Genomic DNA, 23,080 nt, shown 5'->3' with positions numbered 1-23,080 from the left:
TTATTTTAGTTGGGGGCTAATTACTTTACAATATTGTAATAGTTTTTGCCATACATTGACATGAATCAGCCATGGGTTTACATGTGTTCCCCTTCCCGGACCCCCCACCCACCTCCCTCCCCATCCCATCCTTCTGGATCATCCCATTGCCCCGGCCCTGAGCCCTTGTCACATGCATCGAACATGGAATGGTGCTCTGTTTCACATATGACAATACACATGTAAAAAGACCATTAATCTTTAAATATCTCCTGGAATGGCCAGGTTTGGGCAGGGGATGTGTTAATTTCTTCCCTTCTGGAGCCATCCACACGTGGACAGGGTCCTAAACGAAGGCATTCTGGTTTAACATTCAGGCAGAGGGGCAGGGTTCCCTGAGGCAGTTATGTACACGGACAGTATCCTTGTAGTGAACAAAAGCAATGGGAAGCAAACATTAAAGAAAAAGAAACGGATCCAACATGGTGTCAAAATTGGCTCTTCCCTATAATAAACCCACCATTCTTCTGGGGTATCCTTGTCATGGTCTCCAGTATTAGGCTACCAGACCAGCTGTTCACACTGGGTATTGTGAGTGTTCTGAAGTTGGTCTTGGGTGCCAGACTACTTGGTTGACAAGCTGTCTGTCCTTTCTGACCCCAAAGTGGCCTTGGGTATTGAGCTGCTAAATTGATCAATTGTCCATCCCAGGCTTTTTGGGTTTCTTAGACTTGGTCTTGGGTGCCTGGATGTTGGGTTGAGAAGCTTCTGTTCCAAGCACCCCAGATATGATCTTGTCCACTGGGGTGCTGGGACCTGGACTTGGTTTCCAGTATCATGCTGCCAGGTTGGCTGGCTGTCCAGCCCATGCAACTGGGCCTCCAAAGTCAACCATCTGTGACAACTTGGCCTCCAGTGTCAAGCTGCTGCAACCAGCTGTGCATCCTATGGCATTTCTGACTTGGCTTCAGGCATCAGGCTTCCAGGTTGACCAACTGTCCATCCCAGAGCTCCTAGACTTAACCTTTGGAGTTGGGCTTCTGGGTCAACCTGATATTAGTCTAGGGTGTCCCAATTTCCCAGACTTGGCCTTGGTTGCTGGGATTTCAGGTTGACCACTTATTAGTCTTGGGGTATTATGAAACTTGGCATTGTCCACCAGGTCTTAGGGTTCGCCAGCTGTCAATCTCTGGCATCCTAGACTTGGCTTTGGGTGGCAAGAGTATTGAGTTGACTAGCTTACTCTCCAAGGCATCCAAGAATTGGCTACCAGCACTGAGTTACTGAATCCATCGGCTGTTCATCCCAAACATTCCAGCCTTTTTATATCTGTTTTCCAGTGTCAGGTTGCTGTGTCAACTAACTGTGTCCTAGGCATCTTGGTTGTCTCAGACTTGGCCATGAAGAGTGGGTCAACAAGCTATCTGTTCAGAGGATCCTGGATTTGGTTGCTCACTGGGCTGCCAGGTCAACCAGCTGTCCATCTGGGGGTTCCCAAACGTGGCATTTGGCATCTATCTGGCAGGTCAACCAACTGTCTATCCCTAGATGACTTGGCCTCTGGCACTGGCTGTCAGGTTGACCAACTGTCCCTCCAGGGATCCCAAACTTGGCCTCTAGCATTGGTCTGCCACATCATCCAACTATCTGACCCAAGGTGTCACAGACTTAGCCTCATACATCAGGCCTCTGGGTCTACAAGCTGTTAATTTGTGGCACCCCAGACATGGCCTGCTGGGTCAAACAGCTGTCTGTCCAGGGTTTCCCAGTCTTGGTCTTGAATGCCAGGGTGCTGGGGTGACCAACTGTTCATCTCAGGCATCCTTGACATGGCCTTTAGCATCAAGCTTGTGGGTTGAACATCTGTCCAACGTAGTGATGTCCATGCATCGCTGGCCTCAAACACTGAGCTGCCAAGTCAACCTGCTGTTTATTTGTAAGGTCCCAGCCTTGGCCAATATTTTGGTCACCTGATGTGAACAGCCATCTTATTGGAAAAGACTCTGATGCTGGGAAAGATTGAAGGAAGAAGAAGAGGGCATCAGAGGATGTGATGGTTGGATGGCATCACTGATGTCATGGACATGAACTTGGGCAAACTAGGAGATGGTGAGGGACAGGGAGTGCTGCAGTCCATGGAGTCATGAATAGTTTGACTTAACTGGGCAACTGAGCAACAACAAGCCTTGGCTTAGGGTGTTGACCTACTATGTTGACTAGCTGTCTATTACAAAGGTCCCTGATTTGATCTCCATGGTTGCAATGCTGGGTCAACCAACTGTCAGTCCAAGGTTTTCTGGACTATGCCTCAAGCACTGAGCTTCTGGGTTGACCAGCTGTCTGTTTGGGATGGCCCAGAGTTGGCTTTGGTTGCCAGACTGCCTGACCAACAAGTTGTTTATTTCAGGCATTCCAGATGTCCCAGATTTAGTCTTAAGGGTCCAGGTTGCAGAGTCAATCAGCTGTCCTTTTCAGACATCCCAGAATTTGCCTTGGGTGCTGGGGTGACCAAATATTCATCCTAGAAGAGCCAGGCTTGACCTTGGGGGGTGGTAGCCAAGTCAACTAGCTGTTCATTCAGGAACTTGGCACCAGGCTACTGAACTGTCCAATTATTCATCCCAGGTGTCCTGAGCTTGGCCTTGAGTTCCAAGCTTCCAGGTGAATCAAGTGTCCATTTCAGACTTTCCAGAATGACCTCTGGTGCCAGGCTGGCAGGCCCACCTTCTCTGACCCAGGTATCCCAAAATTGGTCTGAGGTACCACTCTGCCAAGTAACTAGCTGTCTTGTTGGGCATCCTGGATTTGGCCTCAAGTGTCAAGTTTCTGGATCAACTACATATGAATCCCAGGTATCCCGTGTCTAGTACTCAGACTTGGCCTAGTGTACTAGACTGTCAAGTAAACCAGCTGACAATCCTAGGAATCCCAGACTTGACATCAAGCACTGGGCTGCTGGGTTGACTTGTTATTCATCTTGAATGTCCCAAGTGTCTTGCAGGGTGCCAGACTTTGCCTTGGGCACTGACCTGCCAGGTCAAGCTATCACTGGTATCTCAGGTTTCCTGAACTTACCCTTGGACATTGTACTGTTGGTCAACCAGTGTCCTGGATTTGGCCTCTAGTGCCAGATTTTAGTTGATCTTCTGTATGTCTTGGGCCTCTCAGACTTGATCTTGGGTCCTGGATCATCCAGCTCTTTGTCCTAAGTGTTCTAGACTTGGCCTTGGGCACTGAGCTGCTGTGTCTACCACTTGTTTTCCCCAGGCCTCCCAGACTTGGATTTGGGTGTTAGTCTTCTGGTTTGAAGAGCTGTTCATCCTGGGCACCCCAAACTTAGCTTTGGCCACCAGGTTGCTGGGTTGGCCAGCCCTTCCCAGGGTGCCCCAGACTTGGTCTTTTGTGTCAGGCTGCCATGTCAACAACCTATCTATAGTCTTGGGCATCCTGAACTTGACCTCTAATACTAATGTGCCAGACCAGCTGTCCTTCACAGGAGTCCTGGAGTTGACCTTTTGTCTGACCCAATCATCCTAGACTTGGCCTCAAGAACCTGGCTACCAGCTCAGTCACCTGTCTTTCCAAAGTGTTTCAGCCTTGGCCTTGGCCTAGGATGTCTACCTTCTGGGTTGACTAGCTGTCTGTCCGAGGTATCAGTGACTTGTCCTCAGGTTCTGAGTTGCCATTTGATTAACTTCTGTAACAGTGGTCTCAGATTGACCCTGGCTGCCTGGAAATAAAGATGTTTCTTACAAGCTACTTGCAAGGTGCCTTCAGCACAGTGTTCTTCAATGAATTAAATAATACCCATTTTGTAATGCATGTGGTGAAATGTTTGAGACTTGAAATGGTTTTTAAACAGTCACTGAAACCTGCAATTGGTATAGTGTTCCATCAGTAAATGGAAGTGTTACCCATTCTATACTGCCTGTAGTGAAGTATTTAAGGGGCTTGAAATAAAGGTGTTTCTAGAAGCTACTTATAAGCTGTGTTCCAAACAGTGTTTTGTTAATGGAAGTGATATTCTGTAATGTGTGAAGTGTTTATAGAGACTTAAAATTGTTTCTAAACCTAACCTTGACCCTAATTCAAATCCCTAAACATAACCCTAACCCCCAATCCATCCCCAAATCTAAAACCTAATCCAAACTTTGACTCTTATCCTGATCCTAACCCTAGGCTCAAAGCCAAAATCTGACCCTGACCTTGACCTTTACCCTATTCTTAATTCTGACCCTAACCTACATCCTGACCCTGACCCACTAACCCAATTACAAACCCAAACCCAAGTACAAACACAAACGCAAATTTTAATCTCAGATCTCAATCTTGATCCAGATTTCAATACTGACCCTGACCTTAATGTCCTACACTTGATCCCTAATCCCAACCTCTTACCTCTTATGCCTAACTCTTATCCTGATATCCTTAGTCAACCACTCCCATGGGTTATGTTTTAAGAATGAAATTCCATAGAAATCTGGTGGATGCCTGTTCACCTTCTCCTTATTGGGCCATATTCCTTCAAGTATCCTTCCAATACACACATAGCGACTTCCAGGTGGGCACCATAGGTATGGGGCCCAGAGGAAGAGTAGACATCTGAAGGTGGTAAGAGGAAAAAGAGGTTGGGAGACGCTCTCTCATGGAGTAGGGACATTTAATCTCCTAGTAGCATGTCCACAGGCCCTCAGCATGGGGAGGGGGGAGTGATACCAGGCTGATAGGCAGAGGTCCCCCAGGGTTCTGGAACGGGACACCTATAGAACATCCTGGCGGAGAAGGCAATGGCAACCCACTCCAGTACTCTTTCCTGGAAAATCCCATGGACGGAGGAGCCTGGTAGGCTGCAGTCCATGGGGTCGCGAAGAGTCGGACACGACTGAGCAACTTCACTTTCACTTTTCACTTTCATGCACTGGAGAAGGAAATGGCAACCTACTCCAGTGTTCTTGCCTGGAGAATCCCAGGGACTGGGGAGCCTGGTGGGCTGCTGTCTATGGGGTCGCAGAGTCGGACATGACTGAAGTGACTTAGCAGCAGCAGCAGAGCATCCTGGACAGGACAGTGCCTGGGGTCTTGTGTCTACTGATACAGGCATCTGGGCAAAATCCCTTAGTGTGGAAGGGGCTACAGAAATCTTTAGTTTCCTCCTCTATAGGTTGGGTGCATGGACTGACCCCAAGTGTTCCACTTCCAAGAGAAGTTATCTTTTGGACTTGGTCCTCCATTGATGGCTTACTGTGCTGAGGACACTGGCAATCCTCCAAGTAGAATAGCTTCAGGGCATGGGTGACTGAGGACCAGATGTAATTCATAACACAGTTAACTCCAGAGACATGACCACCTTTGCTGGAGGCTTGGGGTCCTCATTTGGAAGTGGACCTAGGTTTATTGTCCAGGCTCAGTGAGGTCTCATGAGTGAACTGGACATCCGAGGCCAGAGGAAGGTAGGATTGAGGTCCTTCTCACCACTCCTGGAGTCTGCACGTCCCACTCCTCTTCCCCATGAAGGGCCCAGGAAACCACTGTCTGATGACATCCAAAATTGTTTTGTTCTCTGGTTTCTTGTCTGGATTATAGTTAGAGCACTGACTTCACCAGTGGGATGGGCTGTACCCACTGCACTCAACATAGCAACAGCACCAGGGATGGGACACCCAGGGTCATTCTGGGTAACCCCAACTTTGTTTCTGACTTTAGTTGAGTCTTCTCTACATTTTTCTTAGTCAATTTATCTAAATGTTTGTCAATTTTTTCATTTCTCCAGAGAAACAATTTTTAGTTTGTTGATTTTCTCCATTGTTATGTTGTTCTCTTATTATATTCATCTCTGCTCTTAGTTTTAGCCTTACTTTGCTCTTTCTCTGGTTCACAAAGGACATCTTCTGACTCCTGACAGTAGCCAGCCTCAGGATCACCCTCTCCAGAGTGAGTTAAAAACTTCCAGACTGAAGTGGCCCCGGTCAACCAGACACTGTGCTCCCAACCTGACAGCCCAAGCCACCTCCAGGCTTGTTTCACCACTGAACCTCTTTTCTGGCTGGGCAGTTCACAGGCTAACCTGGACTCCCATGGACTTTACTGCCTTAGGTGCATTCTGCTCTCTGGGAACCAGGCTAGTTAACTTTAGCTGAACACTGCCAATGGGCACAGTGCTCTGCCTGCTGCCAGATACTGCCCTCTGTACAGTGCCTTTCACAGGTACCACTCACTGCCAGCTGTGCCCACAGGCTCCCCAGAACTTCACTCACCCACTGGGTCAGACAACTGCAGTTCTCTCCTGTTTCACAGCACCTGCCTACGACCTTCCCAGGGATCCTGGTCCTACCTCCCACCACTTTCTCAGGCTAGATGGAATCTCAGAGATTCTATCATCAAGGCCAACTGAGAGGTGACAGTCTTACCCACTCCCCTCCCCCAGTAGAGGAGAGACCCCACTTCACATACCTTGCTCTTAATCTTCATCCCACTGATGTTGTCTGCTGCCACTGCAAGTGCCAAGCACCAAGGACTTATGAGACCACAGGAGAAGGGGTCAGTGGGAAGATTTCAGAGGAGGTGAGAGAGTAATTGCTTTTTTTGTATAAAAGGTGGGGAAAAAAAAGTTTACTATTATTGTAAATAGCCAAAGCTGCACCTGAATATTATACTAAAATCCCATTTCTACTATAGCTTAGGAGTTGTGATTCTGTTCTTTCATTTTTTGTATTTAAAAAGAGACAGACACTCTCACTCCTCATTCATTAAGTCTTGCAGGGCCATCAGTTTATTGTAAGTGGAAGAAGTATCAGTTATCCTTCTCTGAAGGACATGCCCACATCCATCTTTCACAGAGATGTTTGTTTCAGTATCATTAAACTGGACAAGGAGCTGAGAAAGCTGCTCAGAACTTGGGGGATTTGGAAGCTGAAGGTATTTTCACAGGCATAGCAACAACCACTGAAATGCGGACATCTTTAAAAATTAACTCTTGCCAGGATCATTTCCTACCCCAGGACAATGGCTGATTTCTACACTATGGAGGGAGAGCTTTCTGCTTCTGTTATTGAGGTATCTTTTGACCACCAATTAGGAAACTGTTGGTCAAACTCTGCAATTCTGTAAGCCCTAAGTGGAGAAACTTGTGAAAAAGAAAAAACATACAACATGGAAAAGAAAAAGGCAGAGGAAGATTATTAGCAAACAAACTGAGGGCAGGCAAGATTTTCCATCACCCCACTTTCCCAAGGTCAGTACTTCACATAAAATGGAATACTCCTCCGACCTCAGGATTCCTTTTCCTGCTTATTTCTTATCCAGGGAAAGATTTGTGATGTCATTCTACCAGCACTCCTGCTGCCTGTGTACAAGGATTCCCAGCATCCCTGCATAACTCTTTTAACGCAGAAATGTCCTAGATGGTCCCCAGTCCCATATCAGGTACACCATGGCCACTCTTCTCTGTGTGGGGCTTGGTTATGTCATGGAGATGTCAACCTTTCCTGTAGAAAGGGCTGAAAGTTGCAGCCTGATAGGCAGGGAGGAGGTATACCAACAGAACCAACAACCCATGGACAGCACAGACACAGCTCTACCAATTAAACACTAGACTGCTTCCAACCTGGATGGGAAACACACATTGCCCTGTTCTCACCTGAGTGCCCTCCTGAGGCTTCTCCCAGGATTGGAAACTAAAGGGTTAATGTCAGGCACAGTGAGGAAGCCCCTGGCATCCTACACAGCCTTCATACTATACTGTCACGTATTTTCAATAGCCTCCCCTGAATATATAGCTTTTAAAGGCAAGAAACAGATGAATTGTGGGGCAATTCTGACTTACCCTTTCCTTCCTGATGGTTCTGTCACTCAGACACACAGTAGGGCTCACCTCTGCCAGGCCCTAAATGATTTGTGCAAGTGACTGTTGAATACAAGTGGGAGTGCAAGACATAGGATGAGCAAGATAGAGCAAATGATGAACTATACATAATGACCATAACAGAGATGATTATTGATGAATCTGGATGGTGCAGAATTAATGTGCAAGGAAAGACTGCTAAATTGACAGAAATGTGCAGAGTAGTTGTTTTGCAGTGAGTGTGCAAGCATTGTTAAATGGCACACAGTGGCTGTGTAGGAGGGGAAGCTGGAAGAGTGAGGGGCATGAGGGGCAGTTGATAACTTGGCCCCAGTGTGTGTGCAGTCTTGCACAGTGTGTGTGCAATAAGACTTTATAGACTAGCACACAGTAGTGTGAGAATAGAAAATTTGATGATGAGCATGGGAGGAGTGATTGTTAAATGCTACAATAGTGTGCTAGAGTGAAAGTGGAATGCACACGCATAGACTGGTTGGTGAACTGCACATGGAGAGTATGCAGTGACTCCAGATGACAAATAGATGTGCAAAGTGACCTGGAAATGACAGTCACTGGCTTTTTAATTACACAGTGAGTGTGCAAGGAGATATTGGTGAATGTCAGAGTGGGCATGTAAGAACTGGGCACTGGATGAAGCAGAGTGACCAGTGAATATGTGAGGAGTGATTACAATGGTCCATTTTATGTGCCAGTGTGGTCAGGCCACGGTATAGTTATTTGGCTAAATGTCAGTGTCTGGATGTTGCTGTGAAGGCATTTTTAAAATGTGATTAACATTCAACTCAAGAGACTTTAAGCAGATTACCCTCCAAAATGTGGGTAGACCTCATCAAATCAGTTTAAGATCTTAACAGCAAAGGACCTAGGTTTCCCAAAGAAGCAATTCTGCCTCTAGATTGATCACAGAAGCCCTGCCTGAGTTTCCAGCCTCTACACTCAAGACTGCAGTATCAGCTCTTCCCTGGGTCTGCAGCCTATCATGAAGACTTCATACTCACTAGCCCTTAACACCTCTCTCTCTACATATATTCTATTGGTTCCATTTCTCTGGAGAATCCTGAAACTGTGACTACTGCATATAATATAGGTGTGCAACAAGTGGAAACTGGATGGTACAGACAAGGTGTGAAGAGTGCAATGATAAATTCTGGACAGGGCAGAATGAGTGCACAAAGAGTGGTTGTTGAATCAGACCCAGGTTCCAGCTGGCCTTTGGGCCCTACCTGGCCCGCAGGGAGACCTCAGACAAGGCATTCTCCCTCACTGGGTGTGCAGCTGCAAGGGTGGGCTCAGAGTCTCTGCAGGGGAAAGGTATTGCTATAGCAAGCAGGAGGGGGACAGACTTTGCCTTGCTCTATTGCCAGGGCCCAAAGAGCACCTTAATGATGTATCTATGACATCTGGGAGACCTGCATGTAGGATAGCACATGAGGCCTGGAGCTCTGACTATTAATAGATATCTCAGGATCCTGCTGGGGAGGACAGGGTCATAGGCCGGAAGACGGAAGGAACGCTCTATTTAAACAGTGATTCCAATGTGGGATGGAGACACAGACCTTGGGTCTTGGGTCTGCCTTGGGTCCCAGTCTCTAGCCTACACTAAGGGCCCTCTTCTAGTGGGAGATGTGTGGACTCATGCAGGCATGTGGTGCTACTGCAGAGGAGGCCCTGCACTGCTGAGGATGGGAGGCTGTCAGCATGGGTGCTAGCCTTTGCTGAGGGAAGGCCAGTTGGGGGGAAGAGGTGGGAAGAAGACCTGGCCACATGCCACCCCCACTCCTGAGTCCCCAGCACATTCCTAGCCTCCTTGCTCTGGGTCAAATGACCAACACTTCCCCATGCACCCCCTCACAAGATCCAGTTCCCAGTCCTGGCTGAGCCTCACAAGGACAAGGAGCCTGGACTTTCTGGACAGGCATCAGGGCTCCAGGGATACCAAAAGAGAGCCAGGACATACCAGACCCTTAAGAGTGGGAACTGTGCCTGGGACACTGAAGTGAGTTCAACGGGGAGATGACAGGTCCCTGGCCACACAGGAGGGTGGAGCTTTATTTCCAGAAGTATTTACAGAAGGGATCCTGGAGCAGGATGACCGCCTTCCACACTGGTGCCTCCAGCGTCCCCCAAAGACGTGCTTCACAGTCCTCAGAGCACGCACTAAAGGAATGTGGTGGCAGCTACAGCCTCTTCCAGCTGCCGCAGTAGTACCTCTGGCCGTGGTGAGAATGTACTAGTATCCACCCTCTGGAAGTCAGGGTGGACCACCACGGACTCCAGCACCTCAGCTATGCGGCCAATGTCAAATGCGGCCTGCTGGGGGCCCAACCCAGTGTCCTCGCCACCCTCTACCTGGCCAGGGCTCATCCCCTTCGCAAGGAGGAGAAGCCTCCTTTCGGCAATGATCTTCAGGAAGTGATAAAATTCTTCGAAATTAATCCCAGAGCAGGACTTCATGATGACCTGGGTCAGAAAGAAACAGCCAGTGAGCTGCTGCTCACTCATAGCTCTGGGAAAGCTCTGTTGACCCTATACCAAGTCTAGGCTACAAAGGGCCCTGACACACAGTCCAATCCTTGAGGACGTAGAGATACACCTGGGGGTCGGCCAATGATCAAATGGGTCTGAGTCCTGCAGCCTGGAAGCCCCACACCCTCACTCACATAGGTAGGCCTAGTTGCCACTGGACCCCTAAGACTGCAGCTCTGACCTCAAAGACCACACCTCTCTTTAGATTGCAGACTCCTGGGGTTTTTTCCACACCTTTCCCTGACTGAGGCCCTGGCCTAGTGAGCATATTCTTGCGCCGACTGTAGTCCTGGCCCAGGCAGGCCTCCTACCCACCTCCTACTCCTACATAGCTGTGGTGAGCCTCACTCACCCTGTGCCCCACTACAGCTCAGACTAGTTGTCCCACCTGGCAGTGGTGATGCCAGTCAGGCATGGTGTCCCTCCACTCAATGACCTCTTGCTGCACAGCACTGAGCTCCTGCTGCAGGAAGTGCCACATATTGGCCAGGTTACAGCCGTTGACCCAGTTGTGGTTGATGGAGATGGTGTCCTCCTGGAAGGGGCAGGGTACAGGCTGTCCTCATGATCCCACAGGGGGCACTATCCCCTCCCCCTGTCCTGAGATCTGCTCAGACTTCCTCAGCTGGGAAGATCCACTCCTATCTCCCAGTGGGAGCCAGCAGAGAAGAGGGAGCTGGGGCTGAGATCATCCTAATCCACAATTATTAACCCACAGTGGGGCTCCCCAAAGGCTGGGACAACTCCACGTGTGTGGATCCCTTGCCCACTGTCACCCAAGAAAGTAACATGTAAGGGAGACAAAGAGGCTCGGGGCTGTCAGCAGTGCTGCGTGCAGGAACCAACATGGCTACATGTAGCACCAGTCTTGCCCATGGCCTGCCCCATCCCATACCCAGGCTCTCCCAGAGGGACAGCCTGCCCACTCTGCGGGAACGCACTCAGGAAGGTGCTGAAGGCAAGGAGAGCTGCTGGGCAGGCCAAAGTACCCAGCTGAACAGGGGTCAGAGTCAGCCCAGCGTAGCACCACGGCCTGTTTCCCTGACCCATCCGGGCCACAGCTCATGGGGTGTGGAGTGCCAGCCTACCAGGTTGTGGACTTGGTGGTGCCACCCACTGGGCACAAACACCATCTCGCCTGCCTCCTGTGTGACCTCCAGTGGTGGGCTACAGTGATCTCGCATGGGGTGTATGCGGCTATCCAGAAGGGTGGGGGAGGTCACGTCGTAGGGCAGGCCACCATGGCAATCCCGCAGGGCTTCTTCTTGCCCTGGTGGGAAGAAGAACCACTTTTTTCTCCCGCAGATGTTGACGGACCAGCTGAAGGAGCGGAAAATGTCGGCATGGAACGGCGACCTGCGCAAGAGCTCTTGTTGGTGCCATGAGGCTCGGACGTGGGCTATGCTTCTTCTGAACAGACTGGCCAGGCTCAGAGGCCTCACTGGTCCCCAGCTCTCACACCTGGCCTGGGAGCCAGATGGGAGGGCCAAACATCCCCAACCCCAGAACATCACAAAGGAGGTGCAGGAGCTATTTCCATTTGGCTAACAGGGATCTCTGAGAGGCTTTGGGCAAGAGCCAACAGACCAACAAGAAAGTTCAGGAGAGTGACCGGGGACAGGGGTGTAGGACAGTAGATGGGAGCAGACAGGCAGTTACCAAGTGCCGGTGGGCCCCATGTAAACGAAGCGGTAGTCATCCACGTCTAGGGCATCCCAGTACTCGTTGAGCCAGTCAGATGAGAAGTATATGGGCAGGGTGAACACGCCTTCTGCCGCGAAGTCCCTTTAGAAAGTGGCATGAAGCTGCAGCAGAAGTGGCTATAAGCCAACCTCCCAGCACCCGCATCCTGAGTGCATGAAACATCATGAGAGTTTTGAAATTATGTGAATGACCCTGACCTGCCTTCTGGAGTCAGCACCAACCACCAGGAGTGGGGCCACCTCAGACCATCCAGCCATAGCCCAGCCACCAGATGACTACAGCCCCAAGTGACCCTAGCTGATCCCTGCCCAAATGACTGAACCAGAGATGTAAGCAGATAAAATGGCTTTGGAGGTGCTATGAGACAACCTAGACAACTTGTGCAGGCAGGGACCTAGATGTTTAGCACCCCTTCCACACCCATTCCAAGAGTTCAGCCTCTGGCTGGGCTGGGGTTATAAATGCATCATTTGCATCATGATGGCTTCCCGAATTTGGGAGCTTCCACTTTTTTACCCATACCAGTGACCCTGACTGTCAAGCAGATTCAAGCCATAAGCCCAGACATGAGGACAGCCCAGGTACACCAAGGTCCTTTTTGCCTTGTCTCTCAACCCCTCACTCTCCTGGTTCACCCCTACAACCCAACCAATGGGATCCCAAATAGAGGAACATTCTAAACCAGCCCAAGGGAGAGTGCACATCTATCTACGCAGTCGTACAACACTGTCGGTCAGAGGCCATGCTAGGGTGCAGCCTTAGTAGTACCAAACCACTGGTAGTTTCCCTAACACCATGCAGATTCCTCTGCTGCCATGCCTTTGTACACTAACAGACACCTGCTTACCCTCCAAAACCCTGCTCAGTTATTATCTCCCCTGTGGCTACCCCTGCCTACCTCATGCAGGTCTTCCCCTGCCCTTTTTATTTTTGGGTTGCCCAGGAAAATGCAAGACATTCTGTCAAAACTGAATTTCAAATAAACAATGAACAAGTTTCTAGGATAAGTATGTAAAAAACACTCATTGCTTATCTGAAGCACAATTCACAGGATATGAGCGTCTGAGTCTATGAGTCCATGTGGGCTGCTGGAATATGAATCCCTGAGACCAAGGCCAGAGTTTGGTTGCATCTTAGCTTCTGTCTGCCAGGTAAGAAACTGTGTGGCAGGTAGTACCAAGGCAAGCTGTGAGCAGGATGCTGCTGATGCCTTTCATGTACTCTTGGATTGCTCTTGGAAATCACAAGGGCCTGAATTCATTTTTTTTTTTTTTTGGAGTCTTAATTCCTACAGCAGTGAAACAAGAACTCGATTGTTCACTCATTTATTAAATGGGCACCTACCTACTCTGTGCCAAGGCCCTGTGCCAGAGAGTAGGGGTCTGGGTAGGACTGCTTCTCTGCTTGAGAAAAGAATAACCCTGGCAGGGGAAATGGCTACAAAACCCGAGGACCACCTCACAGAGTGGGAACACCACAGAAGGGGTGGGGTTGCCCACATGAGCGAGATGTTTCTCAGGACAATATCCTCCGAGCTCTCCAGCTGGAAGAAGTGTGTGGTGGGTGGGGACAGACCTTGGAAGGCCTCATTAAACAGTTGCCATTGCTTGTTAGTGATGGAGATTTTTAAACAGGAGGGACACAGTCCTGCTGGAAAGCTCATTTGGACTTTAGTGAGCCCAGCAGTGGGGTGCAGGACCTGAGGCAGGGCAGTCTGGAGACTGGCAGCAACCAAGGTGAATGATAAGAGGCCTGACTTGCAGAAGTAGGTTTGGACATGGGAGGCTGGTCCCAGGGGTGCCTGAGAGGACAGGCAAAGGCTGGGTGCTGCCAGTTAGATGGAGGTGAAGCTGACAAGGAAGGTTCTGGGCAAAACTGACAACGAAGAGGTGGGTAACCACAGCCATATGCGCCTCTGCCAGGCCCACATTCTTCACAGCAGCCAAGCCTGTGATGGCATAGTGAAATGGCCATGACTGGAGAGAATGACACTTTCAACCAGGTTGAAGAGATCACGTTAAATTCCTAAATGGGTTAAAGCCCAGTTCCTCTGTGTGCAGCCAGGGCTCACTCAGAACTGAGAAGTAGTGCTGTGGCCAGTATTCCAGGCCCCTTTACCTGCACAGATGCCAGTCTTTGAGATATAAACAGCCCCGTGAAGAGGAGTAGTTTCCCTGAATGTACTCTTTCCAGTAGCTGATGTAGTCTCTGAGGGGCATGTGTTCTTTGGGGTTGGAGTTGTATTCCTGGACCCCACAGTTTGCAACAGGTACAACCACGTCTCCTGAAAGGAAAGGGTCAGGCACAAGACTTTTCTTAGAGTCCTCCAGCCTGTCCATCCTCCCTGACCCTGTCCGCCCTCCAATTCACTGCTACACCGTCTCCAGTGAATTCTTCTCATGCCCTGCCTCCCTCAAGCCCTCTGTGTCTCTCCTCATTTGCGCCCTCATAGTCTGACTTAGGTCAGAGTCTAGTCCTGTGCTTGCACTCCAAGGTGTTCCTGCCCAGTCCTTACCATAGTTCTGAAGTAGATAATCGAAGTTGGGCTTTCCGCTGGGTGTCACCCAGAGCCTCCTGCTGCCCCAGTCCTCGGTGAAGGCGCTGGAAAAAACACAGGGCAAGTTGGGGAGCAGGTAGCCCTTGAAAAAGTCGGCGTAGGAAAAGGAGTCCGGCTTCTCGATGAAGTCCACGCGGTCCAATTTCGGACAAACCCTGCTGGGGAGACGCCCCTCGAGGCTTCTGAAGTGGCTCTCGGCGAACACGCGCGTCTCCCTGTCCATCCCGGGCCAGGGTCTGCGTCCGTGGGGTGCAGGGTAACCTGGGCCGGGAGTCTGCCGCGGGGGGACGGGGAGTCTGGAGGGCTGCTGGGAACGGGGCGGGGCTCGGGGGATGTCGGAGGAGCAGCGGGGACAGAGGGGCTGGTGCAGACGGCGGAACCAGCGGTGAGGCCTCCCGGCCGCGGACCAGCGAAGAGCGGAAGCTTAGAATGCCACTCGCGCATTCCCACGTCTCTGCTCTTTCAACTGGGAGGAGAAAAAGGAAGTGTTTGCTAAAACTGCTTCCGGAGTAAACGCTCTGGGCGTCCGTGGCTCACAGCCCACAGCCGGCCAGAGAGAAACCGGCGAGGTTCAGACAGCCAAGCCCGCGGTCGTCCCAGAGCAATCAAGCGGAACCAAGAGTCTGCACTCGGAGTTCCTGCCCGAGCCTGAAACACGAAGAGCCAGGCCCTGCGCGCATGCTCTCTTCATGCTGCGGCCCGCACCCGGTACTGGAACGGCCTGCAGCGGCTTCGACCCATCTTCGGGTACCCCAGGGCTGCAAAGGTTGTCGAACGGTGCCGGCCCCGAGGCTTGCCGTTTTCTCGTCTTCCCAGCGACTCAGGTAAGCGGTGTCTCCAGTCTGCAACTGGGCTTGTGCCCTTACGGCGTGATCCCTCCAAACGTTACCAGCGAGGTAAGGACTCCTCTTCTTTCCTTCCTCAACTTTCAAGGACTGCGGAAGGTTGATGGGATGTGGGCAGAGCTAACGAAGAGGTACAAGGGCCAAAGGTGGGATCTGAAAGATGCTGGGGGTCTTTAAGGGATGCTGGGGACCTGGAGGAGATGGAGAGGCCCTGGCTGGGGAGATGGTGGAGGCCTAGGGAGATGATGGAGACTTGGAAGGAATGCTGTAATTAGCCGGTGATGGTGGGACCTGGTGGAGACGCTGGAGGTTAGCGGGGTGCTAAGGGCCTAGGGCGATGCTGGGAACATGGAGGGGATCTGTAGACCAGGATAGGATGATGGGACCTGGAGGGGGTGGTGGGAACCTGGAGGGGATGCTGGGGGAATAGGGAGGGTCTGAAGTGAAGGCGTGGGGGTTCAAGTGTGGAGATACAAGGCTGTGCACACCAGCAGACCTGAAATGAGGGACAAAAAAGGGGAACTTGAGTGGGGATGACACGTCAGGGTCTCAGCATGTTGGAGAAATACATGTCCTTCCAACTCAAATCTACCCGTATCAGTATGGAAGAGAAGAAAACAGTTTCATTACTGTGTGAGCAGATTACATACATTTAAGGCATCTGCAAGAGAGTAGAGTTGGGCAGAACTTCACACATTTCACACACAGAAAGCAGAGAAAGAATTGTGAAGACCTCTCTCATCGCCTTGAGGAAAACATAGATGCACCTGTGTAGTCTGTGCCTGACAAGAGACTCCTGCCTGGGTTCTGGAGGTTCCTGTTTATTTACAGCTCTGAGTCAGCAGGTGGTGACTGTACCCTGTAAAATCTGAACACTGAGTTTGTTTCATTCCTGACCAAAAGAAACACTCAAAGGGTAGAGAAGGGGCAACTTCTTCCCCTTTATTGAACAGTGAAGATGTAATCTTGTTTATCCTTATAGGTGGCATAAGGGAGACTCTGGGAATATTAGGGCTCTGAGCTTTGGCGAGGGGTTTGGGGGGTGGAGACTCTTTCCAAGGGATTTAAAGCTTATGCAGGAGAACAGCAAGGACCAGAAGTGGGGAAAGGCAGAGGGCAGGGCTAGGGACAAAGTGAGTTAGGGAGAGTCTGAAGTCCAGGTAGAGGAGGGGTCTAAAGTGGGAGCTGAGAACATGGGTAAGATGGGACAGGTGGTGGAGAGTTTGTGGCAAGCAGAGCAGTGTGAGAGGTTGTGTGATTCTGTGTGCACTGTGCTCTTTTCCCAGTCTGTCTTATTGTACCTCACATGGTCAAGCTGTGGAATTCTTCATTGGGCCAGTGTTGAGCAGAAAGTTAGAATGCCCTGGGAAGTTAAAATGGAGAAAAAGAGTCACCCTTAATTCCATCCAGAGATGAGCATTTTTTCGTTTCTTGATATAGAGTTATCCTTCCAGGCAAGTACTCATTCATTCTTTTTTTTCTCTATGTCCCTCTCTGTACAGACACACAAACACACAGAGTCTTTCTTTCTATTTTACGTGTAAGTGAATTTACATATGTAAGCTTTTGCTGCTTTTAATTTTTTTTCTTTTTGCTTTTAACTTTTTAAAAAAGATTTAACAGTTGTCAATTTCTTGCCACAGATTGACTGGATGTTCCTTAATTACTTGATTTTAGTTGTGGTAAGTGCAGATCATGGAAGGCAAATAGGAAAAGTATGGGAAGAAGAATGTTCATAATTGTCTAAAGATTTCAGAAATATGGTTCAAAGTTTGCCTTGTAAGGGAAATATGAAGTTCAGATAGACATTGCCTGGGAAGAATTCCAGAATTCCAGCTTCTGAAGCTCTGTGGTTGTGACTAAGTTTTATAAGTAAGGGGATGCTTTAGGGCAGCAGGTCCCCATGCTTCCCAGGATTGTTGGGGCAACTGAACCAGTAGCTCAGGGTAGGAGAGAATGTCTCCTTTCTTGAGCATTTGCCCTGGGCCAGGCATTTTGTCCTGTATTTTCTCTAGTTCGTATGAGGGCTCTCTAGTGTTGACCCTATTACCATCATTGTATGCATGAGGCTCTGACATAGCTATTGAGAACAGGATTGGGACTGGAACACAGGTCTGTGTTCCTCCAAGGCCCCTAGACAACAGCCCTGGTATCACCTGGGCACTGGTGGGGAATGCACATTCCTTGCCCCACCCAGACCTGAATCAGATCTGGGAGCATGGCATGCCTTATCACATCCCAGTGACACACCCCACAGAGGGCCAGAGGAAAAATGGCAGGAGGGGAGTTTAAAAGTTAGCATTTGTAGGAAATGCAGTGGGAATAACATAAAATCCTAGTTCTCGGCTCTGTGAAGTTAGGAAGATGGTGCATGCCTTGTGAATAGGCTATGTTATTGCAATGAAACACCCCAAACCTCCCAGGTTGAAAGTGGGAGCCTCTGAGGAGCAGGAGGTGAAGGTAATGGAAAAGACTGACCGCTGGTGCCTGGAGACACTGCTCCCACTGTTCTGACTCTAATCCTTCTTATGGTCAGGAGTTATTGGAAGGTGTGTAAAATGTTGCTTGGTCTGTTACATTGGAAATTAACTAAAAATAGGGTGTTTACTTGATACTGAGTCTACTCCAGGACACAGGTCTGATGGAAGTGCTAAAAGGGATCCATTATACTAACTGCAGTGTGTTATAAGTTCAGTCCCTGTGACCACTCATTTCTTCCCCAAGAGCACCACTGTGTGGATTAGTCTCAGACACTCTTGAGGTACCTTGCCATGACCTCCCCTCCCTAATTCAACTGTATCCGTAGGGTCAGCAGGTGTGTTGTGTTTTCACTGGGGGTGTGGGTTCCAGGTTATGGCAGGCAAGGACCAAATAAGGACTCCAGGAACTTAGCTTAGAATGGTGACCTAATTTAGCATATGGAAAGAAGAAAACTGTCCACAGTGGACACAACTGATGTTTTCGCATCATATGATTTGTAGTTCACTCATCCCATATTTACTGGGTTCCTGTGATGCATCAGTATTGTCCCCAAGGCACCCTCCTTGTAGTGTTTGCCTTCTCCAGTGTTTTGACCCAGTTGGTCAACATGTAAACACATTCACAGGCTGTTTGGAATTATTGTGAGTGCTGTGGTTGGTGAAGTGGCAAGGATGCCACTGGAACAGAGACCTGGATTGTGAGGTAGAGCTGGCCATTCAGAGTCCTAAGAGCAGCAGGTGGGGAGCCCTGAGGAACAGAGCAGAGAGAGAGGCTCTCTCTACTGGGCTGGGTGGTGTGGCTGTAGTTACTAAAGCCTGCCTGACTTAGCTGGTGACTTTGGACCTTACTCAAGGTGCACGGGGAAGGGTTTCAGCAGAAGAGTGACATTTTCTCATTTTGTTTCATGGTTGTCACATGGCTACTGGATAGACAGTGAGTGGTGGGGGCAGAGTGAAACAAGGAGGTCATTTGGGAAGTTGTCTAGAAGAGTAGTGACAGCATTGCCTAGTAGTTTGGCTGTGGGGGTGGCGAATGCAGAGGGCAGGTGTGAAATACAGCTGCCAGGACTTGCTGATGAATTGAGAGGGATAAGGAAGAGGGAATCTACGAGAACTCACCTGGCACTGCCTTCACTGAAATGCAGGAGCAGATGGAGGGGCTTGATAAGTTGGAAATGTCTATTAGATGGTCAAGTGGAAATACCCAGGCAGTACTCAAGTCTCAAGAGAGTCTGGGCTGGACAGGGAAGTTTGCCAGGCAACAGCTGGAAGGTATATTTAATGCCATGAAGCTGTGTTGACTCACTTAAGAACAGAGTATTGATTAAGAGGACCAAGGTTGTGAACTGGTGATTCCAGCATTTAGCAGTCAGGTAGAAGAGGAAGAACCAGCAGAGCAGACTGAAAACAGGCTCCAGGGAGTGGGAGACCAGGGGAACATGGTATCCAAGAATCCAAGACATGATATCTCTCAGGAGGTGGGCGGGTGTGGTGGACAGAGGTTAGAACAGATGTGTGCCTTAGATTTGGCCACCTGAAGGCCTGGGCTGAGAAGTGTCCGTGAGCAGTCGGGACAGGAGCCTGTCTGGAGGGGGAGATTCCTGGCTGGTGGCCAAGCACAGGGACGCATTTGGAGTCTCTTGGAGGAACAGCAAGTGGACTGTGGGGATTGTCTCTGGCTACTTATAGTCTGCAACAGCAGAATAGTTTAACAGAGACCATATGCCCACAAAGCCTAAAATATTTACTACTTGGCCCTTAGTGGGGGAAAAAAGCGTGCCCTCTCCTAGTGGTGAAGGGACAGAGAAGTTATTGCTGCTGGAGGGGGAGGAGGTTGGGATCAAGAGAACTAGAACCTGGTGTTTGAGGGAGTGGGGACACTGCTTCCCACAAACTGTGCATGGAGGGAGGAAAGGCAGACACCCAGGGACAGGTGTGGTATCCGAGTCCTCAGCTGAGGGAAAGGGAGGGTGTATGGGGGGTCATTCTAATGCACACGGGAATTTTGTTCCTTTGGCTCTTCCACTTAATCGTCATTTATTTTGGTCTCATTGGAAGGCTGCCATGGAAATCTGTTGTAGGAAAAGTTGTGGCCACAGGTTTCTCCTTTTGCTTTTTCCTTGGTATTCGTCAAACCTAAGTACTTTTCTCATATTTCTTCTATATACTAAAGGAAAGAGACGTGTTTTTGTTCTTCTCTTGAATTTTCTTTCCTCTTTTCTCTCTTTTTGAATTTTAGAATAGTTTAGAGCTGCTATTGTCCTTGGGTCTTTTAGTGATTTTAATGGTTAACAGAGACCCAAAAGGTGAAATAACTTTTCCACAGTCATAAAGTTTGTGATGGAGCTGGCATTGGAACTACAGCATGGTTCCTTGGATGCTGCAATGCCAGACTCAATAATTCTTTGGGGAATTTGTGCATAATCTCAGTGTTCAAGGAATACCTCCCAGAGTGCATACTCAGGAATGACAGCTCAGGTCAGGTAATTTGTTAATATAAATTCAGCTTTCGTCTTAAATCAAACTCTTAAGTATGGGGAACAGCAGTAAACAAGATATGGCCCCTCATCAACTCTCTTGGGGTTTATGGCAGGCACAGAGTGACCAAGTGGCAGGAGGCTTTTTTCAGTCAGAAGGACCAGGGTTCTGCCAGTTTCAGAGCTGCGAGCCTGACCAGAGCTGTGAGCACACTAGTGACTGAGGCCAGAGGCACCTTGTCTTGGACGTGGAAACACTGAAAAACATGGTTAAATTGTTGGGGTTAGTTGTCCCCTGATTCTCAGAGTAAAAATCTTTTCTCTTATTCACATCTGAATGACTGCCCAGCGGCCTCATGGCAAGACCGTGCCAGCAGACAGTGCAGGTGGCTTGCCAGGGTCCTCACAACTTATGAAGGACGGCAGATGTGTCAGTCATAACAAGCTGAAGGTCTGCACCTCCCTTGCTTCCCTGTGAGAGGCCCCAGTCAAGCGATGCTCTAGTCTGTTTTATGTCTGTTTCGGAGTGCTTGGATGAGTGTCCTTTCTGGGGAGAAACATCCGATGAAGACCCTTTGGCTTTACAGCTCCTTTTGTCCAGTGTGAGCCACTGTTTAAGAGGAAGGGCGCCCTCCCAGCTGCTCTGCCCCTGCATTGTGCTTCTGCACAAGCCCAGCGTGTGCCGGGAGGACCTGAGAGGGAGCTCACAGATAAAGCCCACAGAGAAGACACATCGGGCTCTGGTGCAGAAGGTCAGGAGTTTCAAACAGCTGAGGAGATCTTCGTTAGCTTTCCAGTGACATAAGAGCATGGATTTCCTGGATCATTTGAGAGTCCTGCCGAATTGGGAGTATGAGGTTGTTTGTTTGTTCAGTGTGTTTTTAGTGTTGGTCTGGCATTCATCATCATGTTGGCTAAGAAGATGGATTCTTGGGTTCATGTCTCCTTAAATATGTAGATCCTAAGGCTATTGCTTTCTCAGAATTGACACTCAGAGAAAACACTTGAAGATGCTCATAGCCCTGAAAGTATTAGCCAAGCCATCAGTGGACTTTTAATTTTTTTTTAACTTATGTATTTATTTATTTTTGGCTAAACTGAATCTTCATTTCTGTGTGTGGCTTTCCCTAGTTGTGATGGGGGGGCTACTCTTTGTTATGGTGCACAGACTTCTCATTGCAGTGGCCTCTCTTGCTGCAGAGCATGGGCTCCAGGCAGACTGTAGTTGTGGTACATAGGCTTAGTTGCTCGTGGCATGTGGGATCGTCCCAGACCAGGGATCGAACCTGTGTCCCCTGCATTGGCAGGCGGATTCTTAACTACTGGACCTCCAGGGAAGTCCTATCAGTGGACTTCTAGAGCTTTTGCCATGATAGGACTGTGCTCATTCATTTGTTGAATGAAGTGAATTGGAGATGATCTCTGTGGTCTCTCTAGCCCTGATACCTTTATATTTATTACTTCCAGGTGCCATGTCTTATTTTGTATTGATGACAAAATTCTCATCCTCAGTATGGCAGCTTTCTTCTAGGCTTGCCCTAATTGCAGGTATTAGTAATTAGTAGAGCTAGTAAACTGGACTGCTTTGTAGTTGTAACAGGGCTTGATTGGCACATATGCATATCTGGGAAGTCTGGGCCAGCCCTTGCTGTTGTGATTAAGAGAAGTTCTAGAATATTTGGAAAGTGCTTCAATTTGATTAACATAGTTAAGTTTATTTCTCTTGTAATGGAATCAAGTTGTTTTGACGCCTTAATTTTGTGTATGCTGTGCACATCCTTCTCTCTTTTCTTTTCTTCTCTTCTTTTTCACTGTCATGTGTGTTTCTCTGTTCGGGTGCTGTCTGCAGCCAGCTCTAATCAGATGGTGAAAACTAATGAGACCAAATGACAGATTCTGAGTATTGTGATGTTTTAGCGGCCATTAAAGAAATGGGATCAAGAGAAAACTGTAGGCTGTTCACACCTAGTAGATGAACTGAATTAGTTCTGTAGATACTTTGTAGTATTCATAATTACACTTATAGCATATATTAGGTGCCAAGCACTCTTCTAAGCACCCCTCACATATCGGTTCAGTTAAGTCTTACCACTGTAGTGTGAGATAGGTACAGTTACCTCCATGTACAGATCAGGAAGTGGATGCAGAAGGGCTGAGTCACACACGGAAGGGGTCATACACAGATGAGTGGGAACACGGGCCATTATTTGTATGAGAGGTTTGTGTTGCAGTCTTCCCAGATGTACTGCTACCCAAGCCAGTGATTTCAAATGTTTTTGAAATTGTAATACCCAGCTGAAATTTAGTTTTGGTACATCTCTCATATATATACATTTATTATTAATTTTTAATAAAATTTTATTTTATTAGTATATATTTGTAAATCCTTCATTGAAGTGTTAATACAGAAAAATAAGCAAATCGTAAGAACAGAAATAGAGGAAAACAATAGAATGGGAAAGACTAGAGATCTCTTCAAGAAAATTAGAGATACCAAAGGAACATTTCATGCAAAGATGGACTCAGTAAAGGACAGAAATGGTAGAGACCTAACAAGCAGAAGATATTAAGAAGAGGTGGCAAGAATACACAGAAGAATTGTACAAAAAAGATCTTCATGACCCAGATAATCATGATGGTGTGATCACTCA

The 23,080-nt window shown here is 48.7% G+C and overlaps 2 protein-coding genes across 15 annotated transcripts in view; one reads left to right on the top strand and one right to left on the bottom strand.

Annotated features, from left to right (window-relative positions):
- Positions 1-9,854: 9,854 nt before the first annotated feature.
- Positions 9,855-15,091, bottom strand: JMJD4 (jumonji domain containing 4). Of its 3 annotated transcripts, none has more exons than XM_081497892.1 (6): positions 14,586-15,091; positions 14,189-14,354; positions 12,026-12,151; positions 11,455-11,722; positions 10,755-10,901; positions 9,855-10,300 (listed from the first exon to the last, which is right to left on the bottom strand). In XM_081497892.1, the coding sequence occupies exons 1-6, from the start codon at positions 14,848-14,850 to the stop codon at positions 9,998-10,000; spliced, it is 1,275 nt and encodes a 424-aa protein (XP_081354018.1). In that variant the 5' UTR covers positions 14,851-15,091; the 3' UTR covers positions 9,855-9,997. The 3 variants fall into 3 exon arrangements, with proteins under 3 accessions (XP_081354018.1, XP_081354019.1, XP_081354020.1); XM_081497893.1 differs by having other exon boundaries at positions 10,803-10,901; XM_081497894.1 differs by lacking the exon at positions 10,755-10,901.
- Positions 14,994-23,080, top strand: part of SNAP47 (synaptosome associated protein 47) — a 74,232-nt gene continuing 66,145 nt past the window's right edge. For 4 of the 12 annotated variants that reach the window (XR_014055989.1, XM_081497890.1, XM_081497882.1 and 1 more), the window contains exons 1-2: positions 15,322-15,451; positions 16,759-16,926. Coding sequence is in view for 6 of the 12 variants with exons in the window: in XM_081497882.1 (XP_081354008.1) it covers positions 16,885-16,926 (42 nt within the window). In the remaining 6 variants the exon portion in view is untranslated. Of the gene's footprint in view, positions 15,524-16,758; positions 16,927-23,080 lie in introns of all 12 variants that reach the window. The other 8 variants (XM_081497891.1, XM_081497883.1, XM_081497887.1 and 5 more) reach the window with 3 other exon arrangements.

The sequence above is a fragment of the Giraffa tippelskirchi genome, chromosome 6 (genome assembly GCF_054371585.1).
Source record: "Giraffa tippelskirchi isolate mGirTip1 chromosome 6, T2T-mGirTip1v1.2.pri, whole genome shotgun sequence".
Classification (NCBI taxonomy): Eukaryota; Metazoa; Chordata; class Mammalia; order Artiodactyla; family Giraffidae; genus Giraffa; species Giraffa tippelskirchi.
This window is presented reverse-complemented; position numbering and strand designations above follow the sequence as displayed.